Source organism: Lepidochelys kempii, chromosome 26, assembly GCF_965140265.1.
Source record: "Lepidochelys kempii isolate rLepKem1 chromosome 26, rLepKem1.hap2, whole genome shotgun sequence".
Classification (NCBI taxonomy): Eukaryota; Metazoa; Chordata; order Testudines; family Cheloniidae; genus Lepidochelys; species Lepidochelys kempii.
The window spans coordinates 7,591,187-7,606,813 of NC_133281.1; the positions used below are offsets into that span (position 1 = coordinate 7,591,187).

Genomic DNA, 15,627 nt, shown 5'->3' on the forward strand with positions numbered 1-15,627 from the left:
GTGTCTACTGTATGAGCTGGGGTGGGCTTTCTGTGCCCACGTGCACATACTCACGCTCGCTCGATGCAGCCGCAGTAACGATAGTGCCGGCATAGCTGAGCTGTGCTGAATACGTACCCGGCACTTGGCACGAATCAGCCATGTCTTTGCCGCTGCTCGTGTAGAAGTAGCCTTAGAGGCCACGAGTGGATCTGGCCTCAGTTTTACACCGATTCCAAATGATGGCACCTCTCGCAGGGCTGGGACGTACCCCAGCATCATACTATGGGACTGTTTCAGTTCTGACCTACAGGGCCACCTATGCAATCCCCCAAAACACGTCCTGCTAGGGATGCCTTAGAGGTCTCCTCTGCAAATCCTGACCTGGTCTGACTTGACATAGCTTGAGACATGAGGCAGCGCTTCTGCGCAGGGTGGTCTGGCTGCAGGAAACATGCGAGCGCCGTGCATGTGCTGGGAGTTATTGTGCAAGAGGATTAATGAAGAGCTCCCTTTCCCTGAGCCTTATGAGAAAAAGGATTACTAACATGCTGTTGCTCACTACATTGTCACGGACCTTGGTTTGCAGCAACGGGACTGACTCAGAGGGCCGTAAGGAGAGACTGTAAAAGTATTTCACCAGAGGGTTTCTGCACATTGCTTTTTAAGTCATAAAGCCCCCACCTAACCCTTCCTTTATTATCTCTAAATAGTTTGAAATCCAGACAGTTTAGGTTGAGCAAGAGGAGACCACATGGCCTCTTGCTCACCCAACCTTCTTTCAGGTCTGTCTTATTCCAGATGTTTCCCTTAACAGCTCACGTGCATTGGTTAAAGTAGCTGAAGGGAAAAATCCAAAGCACCCAAGAGTGTAAATTTGTGCAAAACCAAGGGGCACTCTTTAAAATCCCGTTCCTTGTGCAGGAAGGGTGTGACTTTTGTACTGGAACTTGTGGCGTGATTCACTGATTCCTTGCACTGTGTGCAGTCATTTACAGGAGTGCAAAGAGATGTAAATGCTACCATTCTGACTGGGTAGCATTTTACACCCACTTGGCCCTCGCTGCACCTGTGCAAATGATCACACAAGTTGCAGCTCAATGGAAAATCAGGCCCGCGGTGTTACTCAGTGGAGTGCACCCATCAGGACGGGTGGTATTTCAAGGCTCCAGCACTGTAGTATTGTCCCCATTTTGCAGATGGGAAAACTGTGGCACACAGATTTGCTGAAACTCAGACAGCGAGTCAGAGGCAGAACCCAAATGTACTGGTTCCCAGACTTGTGTTCCATCGTCTGGTGCTGAGAAGTTCCGTTTGGAGTGGAATTGGAGGATTTGATCCTGAAATAAATAGCCCGGACTGCAGCACCATCTAGACGTCTGTTGCCTGGTAGAGCAGAACTTCTCACCCCTATGGTTATGTGTTTTATCTTCCCAGGTTGCCCCACCACTGCCCAGCAGACGTGAAGTCAAACCTCCCCCTCCGCCTCCGAAAGCAAGAAAGTCCAGCGTCGTCTCTTCGGAGCAGGGATTACAATAAGGATTCCCTCTGCGTACCCTCTAACGCCTTGAGTGAAATGGGCTGCTTTTCTGTTTCTGACACTCTGGCTCTTTCCAGCCCTAAAGACTGGTGATCCCATCTTCCATTCCCTTCCCTGGGAGTTTTCCCCAGGTAATTCCAAAATAAGCCACTTGAACTGTATATACTTTGCATTCCCAATCCTCTGATTTTCCTTGCACACATTAAGCCCTATGGGGAACTCTGTGAGCTTTAAAATGGAGGCAGTGTTACCAGAAATCTGAGACTCGTACCCCAAAAGGGCTTGTCTGTACTGGTGGTCGTTGCACAAGTGTAACGGCGTCAGTGCAAACCCCTTGTGCAGAGTTGCCCCGTTGGTGTAAAAAAGGATTTGCAGCAGCACTTAAACCGAGGCAAGCCAGGTCCATACAAAACACTTCTTACACTGCCCCAGCATGTTTGCATTACCGGTTGATACCTATGCAGCCCCACTGGTGGGGCGGAGGGTCAAGTGGGAGTAAGGGTGTCCTGATTTGCATGGAATGGACCAGATTACAGTCATTTCCATCTGTGAAATGCAGCCCTGGGAGACGACGGATCCTAACATGTGATGTTCCTCCTCAATTCAAGCGGCCTCATGAGGTTCTGAGTGTGTCTTGAGACCTGCTGGGAGCAAAAATGAACATCACCTGCAGGACCCCAATGTCTCTGCTGGTCACCCCATGTATTAAAGGTGAGGGCAGGTTGCTCACACTTGGGCCAACAATGGTGGTAGCGCACTCCCAATGGAGAGTTTGGGTTCACCAACACTGCCTCAGACCTTTGCTTTTGATTCTTGTTTGAATACCGCAAAGCAGTTGATGCTCCGCTTGTGTTATCCCATCTGCTCAGCCTGTGTGCCCTCGGGACACACTACACTACGACATCCCCCCCTTTTTTTTTTTTAAATAATTGAACAATGGTGCAAAAAAGTCCTCTCTCCTGTGGTACTCGTTGCTTTAGCATTAACAGGTTGCAGTTATCAGCATGGGCTGCTCATCAAGAGGACAGAGATTATGTCTCCATTGTGAGGAAAGACCCACGCCGTGGCCGCAGCTGGCCCGGATCAGCTGACTGAAGCTCCCGGGGCTTGGGCTGCGGGGCTATAAGATAACAGTACAGAGGTTCAGGCTGGGGCTGGAGCCTGGGCTCTGGGGGACCCCACGAGTGGGGAGGGTCTCGGAACCCGGACTCCCAAGCATCTACACTGTTGACGTTAGCAAGTGTGAAAAATCAGCACACTTTTTTTTTCGGGGATGGGGGTGGGGGGTTAGTTGTGTATATAAGACAAAGTCCCTGATATCAGGACGTTTGGTCACCCTAGTTGACCTAGGCTCTGAGACTTGGTTTTTATCACAGTATAGATGTACATCTGAATCTCGTAACCCAAGCTCAATAACCATTAGCTTTTCAAGTCCCAGTTGAACTCTTGGCCGACAACCTTCCAATCCATGCACTCACAAACACACCCCCTTACTGTACCCTGTTGTTGCAACTCTCCTTGTGCCTTTTGTCTGGGAGCTTCCATTGTGTTCTGCACACAAAACGCTTGGCCTAACTTTTAACAATCACTAAACTCAAATGAGTCGCACCTAGGCCTGAGAGGGACGTGAAAGACTGGGCCGTTCACCCTGAAGTTTCTGGTTTCTTGGGTTGCTCCGGTTCCTTGTGGGCTGTGTTTGGTGAATTTGACAATTATGCTGTTCAGGGATATTTTATGGAATTGGTTCTAATTCTTCTCTCTTAATTAGTTATTCCTTTCTTCTGTTGTTTTCAGTGGATGGCAGCAGCATTCTGTTTAATAAGTTTTCACTGCCTGATAGTCTAAATTTTCCCTTCTATAACTTCATTCCATTACTCCTATTTATACTGCCACTTGCCACCCTAAATAATTCCTTCCTCTGCTTGGTGTCAATATCCTTCAAAAGCATGTAGACCAGTTTTGCGGTCCTTCCCTCAGGGTGTGATCCAGAGACCGCTGGAGTCTATGGGCATCTTTCTGTTGAATTTGGCGGGCTTTGGATCAGGCCCTTCGTCATCACTTGTCCCAATAGGTAGGTCATTATCATAACTCTTGTAATCTTGTTTCATAAATCAGTCTCTCCAGCACCCTGCTCATTTTCATCGCTCTGAACGCTGTCCATATTTTTCTGGTCACATGATGATCTGAATAGCTGAGGTCAATTTTAAAATGTGTGCTTGTTCTTTTTAGCTCTGCAAAACAAATGAAAGAACTAGGTGGACTATATTCTGCATTCCCTTTCTCTGTCTCGGCTTGTATATTATGATTATCACCCAAGTATCTTAAGGTATGTCTACACTACAATAAAAAGTCCATGGCACCGAGACTCAAAACCCGGGTCAGTTGACATGACCTCCCAGGACTTGGGCTGCAGGGCTAAAAATATCAGTGCAGATGTTTGGGCTGGGAATGTAGCCCGAGCCCAGACTTTGAGGTCCTCCCCACTGTGGGGTCTCAAAGCCTGGACTCCAGATCGAGCCCAGTCATCTACGCTGAAATTTTATAGCCCCACAGCCCGAGCCCAAGTCAGCTGATGCAGCCATGCCCTGAGTCTTTACTGCAATGTAAACATACTCTGTGTGACTGGATCAAAAACCCTTCTGCTAAGTTCTGATTGCTGAATCCTTATGCCTCTCGTGATGATTTTGGTTCAGCCCTGTCCTAGCAATGGATCCACCTGCAAATGTGGTGGCAATTCAGATCTGGAGCCAAACTTTGCAAGTGGAGCAGAGCTTTGGTTCGGGACCATCTCTAATTAGAAGGCCAGATCCTCCAGTGGTTTAAATCATATAGAGCCACTGAAAACACTGCTGAGGATGTGGCCTGCAATATTCAAAACATTTATCATATTTTTAACATAGGCCATTTCAACATAATTTCTCTTGCTATTGCTATACAAACTAGTTTCATTACCTCATTGAAAAACAAAAGGCCTTTAAGCCTTAGTAAAACACTGTCCAATAGTATAGCAATCTTATTGTAATTATTTTTATTCAGACTGGAACTATCCGATCTTCTGTAATATGTTTCTTTGGTGTCTGTTTGGATGAAAACAGAAACCTGCAGAAACTGCATTCACTGTGCTGCCCGTATGGCTCCCTAAACAGATTGCATTCATTAAAGGCTCATATCAGATTCACATCACAAAATAAGTTGGAGACATTTTAGAAGTCACACTGCAGTCACATCACATATGCCTACAGCTGTGTTTGCTATAGTGCACACACAACTGTCTTTTGGGCAGCTGCCTTCTCCAGGGAAAGCTTTGAAAACCTTTCTGAACATCTTGACCATATTCCACCCCTGCCTCCAATCCCCAGGGCATCATAGAGATTGTCAGTTCCACATTACATTCTTGGACACAGACATTGCTTGACTTGAAAACCTCAGGGTTTTCTTTTTTTGTTCCTCCCCCGCCCCGACTTTTCCTGCCATCCCTGATACACGCGCACACAAAATCCTGAAATCCTTACTCAAAACCCTCACTGAAGTCCATAAGAATTTTGTCTGAGCGAGGATTGTAAGGTCTGGTACAAGTGAATAGCGTGCGTGCATATTTCACCTTGTCTTAATTGTCACTTTTCCAGTCCTCCACCGATCAGTCAGTATCAGCCACATACTTACTTAATTTCCTTGCAAAAGAGGGAATATTCCGAGCACAAAATGGATGTCATGGTACATTTCCTCTCGCTCTTTATATCAGGCAGAAAGCATGAATGTTTGCAAGAACTACAGCAAGTGGCTTTTCCCACCATAAGTAAGAGAGCTAGGCAGGGATATTGCAGTACTGTCTGGTTCATCTCTAGTTTTATTTCTCTGTGTTTTGATCTACTCCATTAGCCTGGTATATTTTGGATGCTTGCCAACTGTATGTAAGAGGAGAAATGGGCCTGATCAAAAAGCCCAGATTTGAACAACCCTCAAATTTGGAAAGAACTGTGCAGCCTTAACTCTAGAATGAGCCAAACTCAAAACCTCAATCCAGACACCCCCGAACTTTGGATCCAAATCTGACCTCTAGCAACATTTCCTCCTTCCACCTCTGTTTTAAATTCCTGTTCTTTCCCATTTTTCAGCCTTGGTACGGAGAGGATTGATGGACAAAGTACCTGGTATGTAAGGGGTTAAAACTCTGCCATCCAGAGAGAGCTGCTAACTGTTAGGATTGTCAGCAGTTACTTTCCCTCCTGCTTGTTGTAACTCAACAGTACTAAAACCCGAGTTACCAAGCACCAAGCGGCTAAACTAATCACCTAAGGCTAACACAGACAGGAGAGCTGTAGGAAGCTCTGTCTATTGACTCTGAACTTCAAGAAGCTTCAAGCTTTTGTTGTTGTTGTTGTTTTGTGGAGCTGTGGCTGATACAAGCCACATTTTGATTCTTGGCCTTCATTATGGGTTGAGCTCTTAAACAGGTTGTTCCCTGGCACCAACTTGCCTGACAACTTCCTTACGGTTTGCCTTGATGTGTTGGCTGCACAATTCAGGCTTTGCTTCTTGATGGCGTGTCGTCTGGCCAGTTTGAGATTGTTTAGACCTCACTTCTACAGGAGGGGGACAGGGCAGCTGGTGCATAAGGAGGATGCGGAGGATTTGAGGTACTGTGTATTTCCTTCATCTTTAAACTCTCACTTGAGGATGGGGGCCAATAGTTAGGGGAGGTTTTTTTTGCCATGTCTTCAATCTGTCTCTAACTTGTGTTAGCCTCTCCTACTCCCTTTCTTCTCATTGGGTGGAAAACATGCTCACGAATGGAAGTTTGTTTCCTTAGAGGTGTATTGCTGACTGGGCTCAAGGGGTCAGATCCTCAGCTGGTATAATTCAGATTGTTTCTATTGAAGACAAGGGGCAAAATTTTCAAGTATCAAAGTGATTTAGGAGCCTTGTTCCCATTTTCAGAAGAGACAGAGGCGCTTAACTGCCAGATTTTTAAAGGTATTTAGGCATCTAAGGATTAAATCTGTGGGAGCTTGGCATTTCTGAAAATCCCACAAGATACCTATCTGCATCATTCGGCTCCTAAATAGCTTTGAAAATCTGGCCCTCAGAAACCTAAGTTTCATGGAAAGTAAATGGGACTTAGGCACCTAAATTCATTTTGATAAGGGGAGTTAGGCTTCTAAATTCTTGGAATGCTTTTGAAAATTTTACCCAGTCTCGCCCAAGGATGACAAAAAAACAAGTCCCACCATGATATAATCAGTCCACGGCAGAAATGAAAGCTTACTTCTGTGCTGACCGTAAGGTTAAAAAACCCAAACCTGGAAACCAAAAATCCAGTCTGCATTGAAATATATACGTAATCTCACTTCCTAACTACGCTGTTCAAAATGAGTGTTAGGTTTCGAGTCCCAGAACCTTTTAAATCCCGACTGACAGTTTTCCTAAAAGATCTGCTTTAGTTCGGACAAGAATTATTTTAGGGAAGTTCCCTGGCGTGCATTATACAGGAGGTCCGACTAGATGATCACAATGGTCCCTTCTGGCCTTGCTAGTCTATTCACATTTTTTCCACTGAGAAATTTGTGTGACCCTTGCTTTTTGGGTGCTTTTTAATTAAAATTTGTAATGCCAGGATAAATTTGATTTAAAATATTACAGGTTCTTATCCATGCCTGGGGGAGAAATGGGCACTTTTCCCTTTCAGTGGATTATTAGATTAGGAAAGGAGGTTGACTCAAGTGAAAAGTGTTCTGGGCGGAGCAGTGGCAGACAATGCAGCCGTGCCTATCGAGAAGGAGTGGAAAATTTGCATCTAATAAACTTTCCTACTTTGTGCCAGCCAGCATACCTTCCACAAATGAACCGTGAGTTAGACTTGTAGTGATAATGTAGGATTCATTGCTCCAGACTTACTGTCCTTATTTATTTTTATAATTGTAAATGGTAATATGAAAAAGACTGATATGTCTGTAATTTAACTGTAATGTTTTGGGGGGGGGGGGTAGTGAAAACATTCCTGACTGTTTCAATCCCAGCTGTTTGTTAAAAGCTGTTCTATCATATATATGTCGCTGTTTTCATTTCCAGCAACAGCTGTAGACCAAACTATGTAAATGCCCCGCAAGAACCTCCGTCTAAGATTCCAGGGGAACCTGAAAACACCTGAGTAGCATGGTCAAACTGATCTCCTGACATTAAAGGGAGTGACTTTCAAATGCACATGCCCAGTGTTGGCCTAACTCGGGCCAGGTTTACACTACACACTTCAGTGTAACTAGGTCGCTCAGGGGTGTGAAAAATCCACACCCCTGAGCAATGAAGTTATATGGACCACATAGACAGCACTATGTCAGCAGGGGAGTTTCTCCTGCCAACGTAGCTACCACCTCTGGCAGAGGTGGAGTAACTAAGCTGATGCGTGAGCTCTCTCCTGTTGGCTTAGAACATCTTCACAGTGCCACAGAGGTGTAGCTGCACTGTTTGTAGTATAGACTGGCCCTCAGCTTCCACTGTGTCCCACTAGTGTAATAGCCTAATGAGAACTGAGTTGAGATCATCATGCCACATACCGTTAACATATACAGATGATGTTGGCCTGATCTGTCTCCCTGTATGTGTTACTTAATGATATTGGTATTTTGACCATTTAATACCAGCAGTAGGGGATATGTTCCTCTTGAATGCTGGGGAAACTTACTTTTATGTTGCGGCATAACATGACCAGGTTGATTCCTTGGAGGTACTTGACTTGATTATTTAAGTTTTTAAAACCACTGTGGGCTGCAAGTAGCTTCATATCCCCCTGCAGCTGACTCACCCATACACACAGCTTTTCAACTGGTTCTGAAGACAGGGCCAGAGCCAAGCTTTGGAAAAGGGATTCTGTGCCTCTGATTAAATAGCATATTATTTACTGAGACTGTAAAGCAAGGTGTACAAATGTACATGTTTGGAAAACAGTGTGTTTACTGTTGTAAAGTTTGTAAATATTTTTTTAAATAAATGTAGATTGAGCAAACTGGGGAAAAAACACCCTAAATGTCTTCCATGCATGGACTTGTGAAATTGTGTGTTGTTTAATAGTAGGTAACTTAGATGTATTACACTAACGTCCAGAGGCCCCAACAAACATAACGGGCTCATTTTGCAAGAGACTCTACATGTGAAAAGTCACACAGCAGGTCAGTGGCAAGTAGTATCCAAGTCTCTTGTAGCCCAGTCCATTGCCCCAAGCGGTCATTTATCTTATACTCCACCCAAAATTTTTTTCCCAACATCTCAGTGTGGTTTTTGTATTTGAACATTTATACACATGACACTGTAATCTAAACAGAGGTCAGACCTTAAAGTTAAATCATTGCTTTGAAATGTTACAGTAACTGGTCCTTTATTCCATTTGCCTTCATGAATTCAGATCTTCTTTTGCTCCGCTTCTCCTTCAATCAGACCTGCCTGTAACACACATTGTATAATTTGATATTTTAAAAAAAAAAAAAAGGAAAAAATTACTTGGTTTAGAATTTTAAGGCCAGGTGCCATACTAAAATATATTCTGCATGGAGGGTCTCTGTCAGGAAGAGGGCTAGAACCACACAAATCTCAACTAAGCAGATCTCTGCCACCTGCTCAGGTTGGTGAGAGTGCAGTACACCATACCTTACATTTATAATAGTTTCTTTCATCCCACTCCTACATCTAGCACAGGGGTTCTCAAAGTGGGGGTTGGGACTCTCTGGGGGTGGCAAGGGGTCAGCCTCCACCCCAAACCCTGCTTTACCTCCAGCATTTATAATGGTGTTTAATATATTGAAGTGTTTTTCCTTTAGAACGGGGGGTCGCGCTATGTGAAAGGCGTCACCAGTACAAAAGTTTGAGAACCACTAATCTAGCAGTTTGCCCACCCCTGAAATGCAACACAGACTATTTAACACTGAATAGCAACAGCAGTTTAGGACAAGTAGCGAAGAAATGTCATTTGAAATATCAATATGTTAAGTGTCCCTCTACAAATTTAGCCTTTGACCAGACTACCAGAGCTAAAATCTTACTTTCTGCGACGCGTATCTCTGGCCTGTCACAGCACCGCTTCCTGCAGTATCTAGTCTGCCATTCAGGTACTGATCTACCTTGCCCCGTCTATTATTCTTGTAGCCTGAGATTCTATTGATATAGTCTAGGGAACTATACTGTCTTTCTCCCAAACTAGAATAGATAAGTACTTTATAGGGCTCCCATTACTAAGGTATGCAAGCACCTGACAAGCTTTAAGGTATTTATCCTCAACTCCCCTGGGAGGTAGGAAAATGTGGTTATCCCTGTTTTACAAAGACACTGAGTCCCAGCTTTTTAAGGTATATAGGTGCTTTCAAAAGAGCTTACATGTCTAATTCCTATTGAAAATCCCACTAGGTGCCTGGCTGCTTCCACAGGGCCAGATTTTAAAGGAATTTAGGCACTGAAATGGCTTGCCAAAGCTCTCATAGGAAGTGTGGCTGAGCATGGAGTTGAATCCCATTCTGATTCTCGTGCTAACCCACAAACCACTGGCCTATCCTTCCGTCTCACTCTGTTCTGTAAATATAGGATCTAGAGGATAAAGTCTGGTATCAATGCAACTAATTAACAGCCTCAGAAGTCAACGATTGAATTGCATAGAGCAGTGGTCTGGAAACATTTTATCTTGCACGCCCCCCACTTACCCCTGTCCGTACCCTCCCCCTACTCTTTGGGGACCTCTGGCAAAGAGATTGCTCTACCCTTTAGCCTATAGGTGTATTTCCTCTGGGAAACCATTGAGATTAGCCTCCTTGAGACCTGAAATTGAGATTAGCCTCCCATCTGTCTCTCTCTCCCTCCCCCCGACACACTCATTTTTGTGTGAATCACCTTACTTTCCACTAGCTGGTTGCAAAACATCCCTTTAGCAACTGCAACAATTGGTTACATGGAAAAGTTATAGAGGGGAGAGATTGAATGTCACTTGTGTCATTCAGCGGCTGGAAAGGAGGAGCCAGCGCCAAATGAGCAGCCAGCTCACTGCAGACCGTAGCAAGTGAGCTGTGGACAAGTGGTAGTCCGCTGGCCACAGCGTGTATGACGCATACCAGAGGAGAAGCAGATACATAATTCTTGAGCTTCTGCATTAAACCCTTCTTTCATCATACCATGTAAGATTGCAAAGATATTTTAAAAGTAATTTGGGGTTGGCAAACCTGAAAATCCAATTAGTGAGCCTTCACCTATGAGAAAGAAAGGAAAGTACTTCCTCCTAAATGGGTAAGAAGCATTCAGATGACTCACTGGCTGCTCTTTCCGCTTCCCCAATAAAGGTTTTCACAGGAGAAAGATCCTTGTGTTAATATTTCCAGAAATCATTATTCATTATTTGTATTGGAGTAGAGGCCAGGAGGCCCAGCCATAGGCCAGGACCCCATTGTGCTAGGTACTATAAAAAAAATCCCTGCCCTGAAGAGTTCACAATTTAAGTAATTTGAACATACAGTTCCCATTTGAAGTCAAAGCTTACTTATGTACACTGCTGCAAAGTCAGAGTTTGGCCCCTATGTTCTGCGAACCGCTGAGCACTGCAACTTTCCAGGGCCGTCTCCTAGCTGAGGTTTGCATTTGTTCAGTCAGTTGATTGAAGGAAAGAGTTAGTGGGTAAATGGGAAGGCCAAGATTTTCAAACAGGACTAGTGATTTTGATTGCCTCAGTATTTAGGTGCTTTTCCTGAGACATCTCAAAAGGCTCTGATTTTCAGACAGTGCTGAGCATCTGTCCTATTTAAAGTACCGGTTGGACACATGAAAACGAGGCCCAGAAAACCCCTTGTGATGTCTGAAAACCTTTGCCCAAAATTCTAGGTTGGACACTAGACTTCTCTGCACTTGCCTGTCGGGGCTCTGCTGGTCTGTTCATGAACGTTCTGCTATTTTTCCTTTGCAGCTTGTACCGGAATAGACACTCTGCAGTGAGTGCACATTAGAGGGAGCAGCATCCATATGGCCTGATCCTTCAGCTGGCAGAGTTACTCTGTGGGATTAACAAACTATGAATGCTGCATAGAATTAGGATGAGGGTAAAATTTATCTGACTTTTGATTTTATTTTCTCAGTTGGTGCAGAGGCAGAACCAGCATTGCTAAGCACCAACACCCCCCACCAAAAATGGTCCTTTGAGTTTCCATCATAATAAATCAAAGCTTTACTTACCAGAGCTCCCTTCAGACCACCAAGCATGGAGCGCTGATGTGGGCCAGTGCATTCAAAATGCTGCAGTTCATCTATTTTTTCCATTTCACTGGCAAGCTGAATTAGAAGAGGATACAAGTCTCATGGACAGAGAATCTTCTGCTAAAGGCCTACACTACTATGCTAGATGGACATGCTTTTCTACTTCAAATTCACCATTCTCCCTCCCACTACAGATAACCAGTATTATCCCACTTTTGTTATGGTACGTTTCAGAAATGCTCCGGAAAGTATAGATGAATCACAGAAGTTAGAAAGTGCCAACAAATGGAAATGGCGGACAAAGGCTTTCAGCTCTGGTTACTAGTTTGAATCCAAGTGAATGGCCAACATGTGACTGTAGCAGGGCAGTTACCCCACTCCCGAGAGAAAAGGCTCAGCTGATTGGGGAAGCAGCCCCACCTGGCCCTGTTATAAGGGCTCAGGGAGGAGCTAGGTCCCTCTCTTGAGCTGTGGAGAGAGACGGATCTAGCTGCTGGGGAGAAAACAATACCTGGAGCGGAGCGGAGCGGAGCAGAGCTGGGGCACTCCAGCCAGGCCACTCCCCAGGCTGAGGACTTGGTAAAGGCCTATGCAGGTACGGGGCTGGAAGGTGCAGCCCAGAGATAGGCAGAGGCAGCTGGTCCGACCTCCTTGCCAACGATGAGTGGCCATGACACACTACAGTTTGCCCCAGTGAGCGGGGGCCAGACGATGACTGGCAGTAGCCACTGAGGCAAGGAGGGGCTAGAGGGTTGAGGGTTCCCCTGGGAGGGGAGACCCAGACTGTGGGTTACTGCTGGTGGCAGAACCCCGAGCTAAAGGGGCACCGGGGTGTGAGAGGGACACGGAGCCAGTAGCAGGCGAGATACCAGCCTGCAGAAGGCGCTCCATACGCTGGAAAAGAGCTAATTCCCAGACGACTGGCAGGAGGCGCCGCACTGGCGAGGCTTCACTTCGCTACAGTGACCAGTTGCCAGTGGGCAGCTGTTCCTTGTCCTCCCTGAGCTCAAGTGGAGCGAGCGTTGCCATCACAAAATAGCTGACTGGAATCTTAGCTGACAAAATAGCAGAGAAGTTACGGACTGGCTGAAACTAGAAACTCTCGTTCTTAGAGGCGTTCCCTCCCATCAAACATGAGATGTTCCGATTTTAAAATAAAACACACAGCAGTGCTTAGACAGACAGGGGAAGCTGCCACTGTCTCTCTTCTGTTGCTAGAACTGGGTCTCCAGGGCTGTCAAGCTGGCCTCTTTCACTAAAATGAAAATTTTCCAAAAAGTTTTTAAAAATGTATTAGATGTCTGCACTGCAATTATCCACCCACAGCTGGCCAGCAGGAGCTGGCTGGGGCTCAGGGCTATGCAACTGCAATGTAGACAGCTGGGTTCAGGTGTCTATACTGCAGTTTTATAGCCCACAATCCTTCAGCTGACGGGAATCCATGGGGATTAATTGCAGTGTAGACATACCTTTAGATTCTCAGGCTGCTATTCTGCTCTCATCCCCCGGAGGGCATGTGAGGAAAGGTACACTGAATAAAGTGTCATTTTAAAACCAAGAACCTACCTCTTGGAATGATTCTACCAGATTTTCAGCATCTCGCTTTCCTCCTGGTTGCAGGCCATAAGACCAGTGTTGAGCCAAGCAAATCTCCACAGACAGAATAAACAGGAGGAAACTTACAAAGAGCTTCATGGTCTTCTCCATTCTACCAGAAAGCAAAATATAAAGGCAAAAATAGTACAGGGACTGAACAAAGATGGGGGAGTGGGGTACTCTATAAAAAGACAAATTGCACCTATACTTGCAAACAGCTGCTGAGAATCCATGGGTCACAAATCCCCCCACCCACCCCATACCCGATTATTCAATAATCAGTTTAGTATATTGGGGTTATGGCTCAATTCTTTTACTACAAAACCATGACCATATTTGTATTTCTGAAATGCACCTGAAATCCAGCTGTAGCTCAAGCGTATTTCTAAAAGATCTGGATGTGCTCAACTCCAGGATTAAGGGTTAGCCCGTTATAAAGAGAAGGGCCATCTGCACAATTTGGACACCTCCCCAGAGTTTCAGGAGCGTCTAGATCCCAGGGTTTTGGTGCAGGCTATTGCAACTGATCCATTCAATTTAATCAGTTCCTCTTCTAATACCTCACTCCTTGAAGAATGCCCTGCAGTCTTTCCCAGTCAAGCATCTAGGCACACTGAGTGTGCAAAATGCAATGCATGGTCTGGTTCAAGTACATTACCTTCTCGATGAGAGGAGCTGCTGAATGAATAATTCCAGCTCTGCTTCTTCAGAGAATATCCTACCTGTTGGACCTGTCATCTTGCTTTTTATATACACGTATCTTCTCCTAATACTGAAGCTTTCCCTGCAGGTGACAATTTAATGGTCTCATGTGGACTGTAATTTTGTTCTTAAATTTGCTATAGCGTACCAGAAGTGAAGCATGTAATTGGCACACCCCGGGTGTAGCTATTAAATTCAGCTGAGTGTTGTCACTAAGAGCCATAAACAGTCTTTCTTTTAAGAAGCCAGAAATCGGAGGTTCCCTAGGGAAAATCCTCATTTTTCTTTTCAATGGCTCTTAATTATTTTAAGTAGAAAGTACATCCTGGGTAAGTTTGGAATTGTTGAGATGCAACCAGTACTGTGTGCAACAATTTAAATGTACAAGGAATTCAGTTCGTTAAACGCCAAGCATCTCTGTACATCAGACCTCAAGGGCCACATTTTACAAAGCGCTCAGCTTCCATTTAGGCACCAAAACAAGCAGGCAGATTTGCAAAAATGCTCAGTACGTTGAATGCCCATTGGGTGCTGAGATACTTTGAAACTGTAGTCAATATGTTTAAGTGTTTTGAGATTCTTGGTTCTATAAAGCTGAAAGTATAATTTGGATGATGCAGTAGACAACTATATTACTGAGATTGGGGCATGGGCTGTCTTTTCGTTGTGTGTTTGTACAGCATTTACAACCATGGGGTGCTAGTCCAGGACTTGGGGCTCCTAGGTACTACTGCAACAACAAACTATATTGATGCCTTTAAGCAGTGACCTATACACCTTTTGGAGCTGAAAGGTATCGCAGACTATAAATATGCTGATAGGCGCCAATAACAAGGGGTTAAACTCAAACTTTGCTGCAAAAATCTGAATTTTTATCCAGCTGTTTGCTCCCATGCTCCCCACTGTGCATGTAAGTAGTGAAATACCCAAGCCCTCGTTTTTAGTAGCCCATTCACAGTCCTCCTCTCCCCTTTCAGATTAACGGATTAAGAAGTAATTTGATAAAGATTAAAGTATTTTAAGGAGGATTTAGTTACTTTGGGAAAAGAGCAATTTTCTCTCCTAATGTAACATCTCAACAGGAAGGGCTAACACACGACTCCTGCTGATACAACTAATCAAGCTGTTAAAATGGTTTAGTAAGTGAAATAATACCTAGAGGTAAGTTACAGAACATAGGAAAGGACTTGCATAGTTTTTGTTTATTTCTTGTATTTTAGAAGTCAAAACCTTTCCTCAAATCAACAACAGATAGGCTTTGCAGACACACACGGCCAGATTTCCAACTGCCCCGCAAACACAACTGGAACCAGATTTTCAAAAGGGGCTTCAGGACCTACCAGTTCCCATTGTGATCCAGTGGCCAGGTGCTGAACTCTCTTGAAAAACCTGGCTCTCAATTATGATGCCTAAAAGGGAACTTAGCTCTTTTGAAAGTCTGCTCTGCATTTTTCAACGTCTGGTCATTAACGCTTTTAGTACACAAAACATAATTTGCCTTTCACTTGCAAGTCAGACTTTTTCCAGCTTATATTTTCCTTGGTCCACCTAAATAAGAGTCATATACGTTGCGGCAAAGCATTTTAAATGTCTTG

The 15,627-nt window shown here is 44.7% G+C and overlaps 2 protein-coding genes across 5 annotated transcripts in view; one reads left to right on the forward strand and one right to left on the reverse strand.

Annotated features, from left to right (window-relative positions):
* The window catches only part of DOCK5 (dedicator of cytokinesis 5), a 140,980-nt gene extending 132,447 nt beyond the window's left edge, over positions 1-8,533 (forward strand). For all 3 annotated transcript variants that reach the window (XM_073325314.1, XM_073325315.1, XM_073325318.1), the window contains one exon: positions 1,417-8,533. In XM_073325314.1, coding sequence (XP_073181415.1) covers positions 1,417-1,518 — 102 coding nt within the window. In that variant the 3' untranslated portion in view covers positions 1,519-8,533. The remainder of the gene's footprint in view (positions 1-1,416) is intronic.
* GNRH1 (gonadotropin releasing hormone 1) lies at positions 2,628-15,601 on the reverse strand. 2 transcript variants are annotated; one of them, XR_012156326.1, is made up of 4 exons: positions 13,989-15,601; positions 13,301-13,442; positions 11,390-11,809; positions 2,628-8,949 (listed from the first exon to the last, which is right to left on the reverse strand). XR_012156326.1 is itself a non-coding variant. In XM_073325326.1 (4 exons), exons 1-4 carry the CDS (start codon positions 14,066-14,068, stop codon positions 8,912-8,914), a joined length of 360 nt encoding a protein of 119 aa, XP_073181427.1. In that variant the 5' UTR covers positions 14,069-15,601; the 3' UTR covers positions 2,628-8,911. The 2 variants fall into 2 exon arrangements, 1 of the variants encoding a protein (XP_073181427.1); XM_073325326.1 differs by having other exon boundaries at positions 2,628-8,953; positions 11,714-11,809.
* Positions 15,602-15,627: the final 26 nt, after the last annotated feature.

Bases quoted from the DNA above. Each gene is read 5' to 3' on its own strand.
- GNRH1 (XM_073325326.1), bottom strand. From the start codon at position 14,068: ATGACAGGTCCAACAGGTAGGATATTCTCTGAAGAAGCAGAGCTGGAA. The intron at 13,443-13,988 runs GTAATGTACTTG...GCTTTCTGGTAG, and splicing joins CAGCTCCTCTCATCGAGAAG to AATGGAGAAGACCATGAAGC. The intron at 8,954-11,713 runs GTAAGTAAAGCT...TGTGTGTTACAG, and splicing joins GTGGTCTGAAGGGAGCTCTG to GCAGGTCTGATTGAAGGAGA.